This window comes from Melanaphis sacchari, unplaced genomic scaffold (genome assembly GCF_002803265.2).
Source record: "Melanaphis sacchari strain LSU unplaced genomic scaffold, SCAv2.0 Contig1102_pilon_pilon, whole genome shotgun sequence".
In the NCBI taxonomy this organism is placed as follows: Eukaryota; Metazoa; Arthropoda; class Insecta; order Hemiptera; family Aphididae; genus Melanaphis; species Melanaphis sacchari.
Window position 1 is genome coordinate 1 of NW_020270422.1, and position 3316 is coordinate 3316.

Genomic DNA, 3316 nt, shown 5'->3' on the forward strand with positions numbered 1-3316 from the left:
CGGATCGTCGTATATTTAGTTTCTATTTTAAGAACATTTTTTTTTTTAATTGTATATAGTATAATGATAGATTTAAAATATGTTAATAAATATTTGAATTAATATTTACTGTTTTATAAAATAATACTTTTTTATGATTCCTTATTAAACATATATAATATTTTTATAAAATAAACAAAAATAACTTTGTAAGTCTCGTAAATAAAAATAATAATAACATAATATAAATTACAAATCTTCAGAATAGAAAATAACTTTGGAACTTTTGTAAATCAAAAAACAATAAAATAATATAAATAACAAATCTTCAGAACAGAAATAAAAAATTAATAAAATAAAATAAAAAATAGATAAATACATTATAAATTGTAATAATAATTAATAGTTATATTTTTTTATGGTATTCTTCGAAGCAACTTTCAAGACACAAACCTGGTTTTTCTTTGCATTCCATACAATAATATATTGTATCTCTACGAATGCCTTTTCCAGAACAAATTTGACAACGTTTGTATTTGTATTTTTTTTTAACATTTTTTTTCACTTTTTTGGGAAAATGTGTTTAATTTTTTTTTTTCATAATTCGAGTATTAGTATCGAAAACAGTTTGATCATTAGGTAATAACGATTCAATCACTGATAGTCTAAATTCATACAACGATGTTTTTTTTGCATACTTATTATATAAAAAATAAGAATTTACTAACAGCAAATGTATACAATGTATACCGACTTTTTTGTACCATCTTAAAGTCTTCCTTTCAAATGGATAATAGGAAGTCATCTGATCTTGGCGATCTATTCCAGACATATGTTCGTTATACTTAAGAACTGAAATTGGTTTTTTTAATATGTTTCTATTTTTTTCAATGTCCATCATTGAATGGGGAAATTCAGTACTTATTGTCAACACTTCTCTTTTATCCTTCCACTTCATAACACAAATGTTATCCTCTGTGTATCTGCATATGGACTCTCCTTTTTTTAGTTTTTGAGCAATTACTTCATTCGGATTATGCTTACGGTTAGAGCGTAAAGTTCCAGTAACATAAGTTTTTTTTTTGTAACAGTTTTCGAGAAAGTTGAACACTGTTGTAAAAGTTGTCCATGTATAATGAACGACCTTTGTGATGTAATCCACTCATAAGATTTTCGACAACAAATTCTGTATGAGTCATTGTCTCGGAAACATCATGCCCTTGTCCGGAATAAATCAACATTCTGTGTATAAATCCCCACGATTCTGTAAGCATGTACATTTTAATTCCAAACTTATGCTTTTTGTTTTTAATATACTGTCGAAATATTAACCGTCCACGCCATAAAACCATGGACTCATCAAGTGACAGATTTTTAGTGGGCTCAAATATTTCGTTCATCCTTGTATTAAAATAATTTACAATAGGTTGAATTTTATGTAATCTGTTACGAGGAACAGATTCCCCTTCAGCTGGGTTGCGGGAAAAATGTAATGCTCGAAGTAATAGAGTAAATCGATTTCTACTCATATATGTACGAAAAAATGGTAAATTAAATAATTTATTTGTTTTCCAATAATCCTCTAATCTAGGCAATTTAATAGTTCCCATATGAAATAACAAACTTAAAAATGTTTTCATTTCCGACCTATTTGTATTTACCCATCCACTGATTCTAGCTTTGTCAGAGACAGAATTTAAAAAAATTTCGATGGCATAAATATTAGTTTCCTCTACAAGCATGTCTAATAATTCATCAGTTACTAATAAATTAAAATAATCAATAAGCTTGTCTCCATTTGGTAAACATTTAAGCCCAGGTGTAGCTGTAAATTCAAAATGGTTTACATGAGGTGAATCAGTCGACCAGTTAAAATTTGTAGAACTATAAATTTCAGATAAAACCTCACCGACTTCATTCTCTCCAGAACCCACAAAATCACTAATAACAATATTTTGTAAATCGTCACCTTCATTTTCTACATCATCGCCGTCAGAACCATAACTACATTCATCAAAATCATCATCAAATTCTTCGTCAGACGATATCCATTTATCATTTTCCAAAATATCAAGTAGCTCAGCATCCGATAATATATGTGTCTTCATATTTTTGATAGGACTTCGAGAGCGATCAATTCTTGATGGACCGATCAGTCAGTACCTAACCGTGATTTGAAATTTTTTGTTATTTTTTTATTCTTTCTGTGCACGACTCAAACATTTTTTTCCGACGACCAACAGTCTTATCATTCATTTATAATTCATATATAATACATATATAATTCGCCCCACGAGATGTCCCGTCCCGCCTCCGCGAAAAGGCGAGCACCCAGTTCGTCTCACGATGTATCCCGTCCCTCACTCCCGGCTAGGTGGGTCTTAGTACGGAGGGCGTTCGACGGTCCTGTGGGGGCGCCGTCTTAGGACCCTTGATCCGGCTATCGGGTCCCGCTTCGCCTGCCACTATCCGGTACTTCGCAGGCTTTCACCCCGCCGCCATCGATGACAGTGACGGTCGTTTCGGCTAGACCCACTCGGACGATTTGTGCCCGCGTGGATAGGGGAGACTGTCCCTATGTCTCTGGCAGTGCGCCGTGTCCTGCACATACGCCCTCTAGCCACACGCCCGTTTCGGTTTTAAAATCAGGGGTCCGGGTCGTGCCCGCGGGATCGCCCTACATCTTTACGTTCTAGGACTTCCCGGGAGAAGTTTTTGAACGCAAGGAACATGGCCTCCGTGGAAGTCATGGTATCGCAGTCGCACGGCCAGTCCACACCTTTCGCTTGCGCTGTGGCTGCGAGCTTGCTTCTTTCCTGACTATATGCTGGGCAGTCGAATAGCACATGCTCCGCGGTTTCCTCTGGAAGACCGCATCGGCAACGTGCCTCGCCTCGAAGGTTGAAACGATAGAGCGAAGAATTGAAGTAACTAACTGCGAGATGTAGTGATCCGGAATGAACCACGGCCTCTCCAGTCTGCGCCGGACATCCGGGAACCAAATCGCCGTCCGCCTGCCTTTGTCACTGGCGACCCATCACTCCTGCCAGAGGCGTATGGTAGTGTCGTAAACTTAACTAACGAACCTAACTAACAATATTTCTCCGCGAATCAAAACTAATAAACATTTACAGTCATTAACCAAGTAATGTTGATACAAATTATGAGAGTAAACAATTTGGTCGAGATAATACAAAGTGTCAGGTCCGAACAAATACACCCGAGTCTAATAAGTACGAGAGATTTGTTAGAGTAATTTAAAAATATTAAACTGATTTTACCTAGTGGGACAAATATGCCAATCGATGTATTATAGATTAATGTTTACGATTTAGTT

The 3316-nt window shown here is 35.5% G+C and overlaps 1 protein-coding gene across 1 annotated transcript; it reads right to left on the reverse strand.

Moving 5' to 3' along the window:
- Positions 1 to 1025: 1025 nt before the first annotated feature.
- On the reverse strand, positions 1026 to 2087 carry LOC112603730 (piggyBac transposable element-derived protein 4-like). Its single transcript, XM_025352449.1, has one exon. It carries the CDS (start codon positions 2085 to 2087, stop codon positions 1026 to 1028), a length of 1062 nt encoding a protein of 353 aa, XP_025208234.1.
- Between the last annotated feature and the right edge of the window lie 1229 nt (positions 2088 to 3316).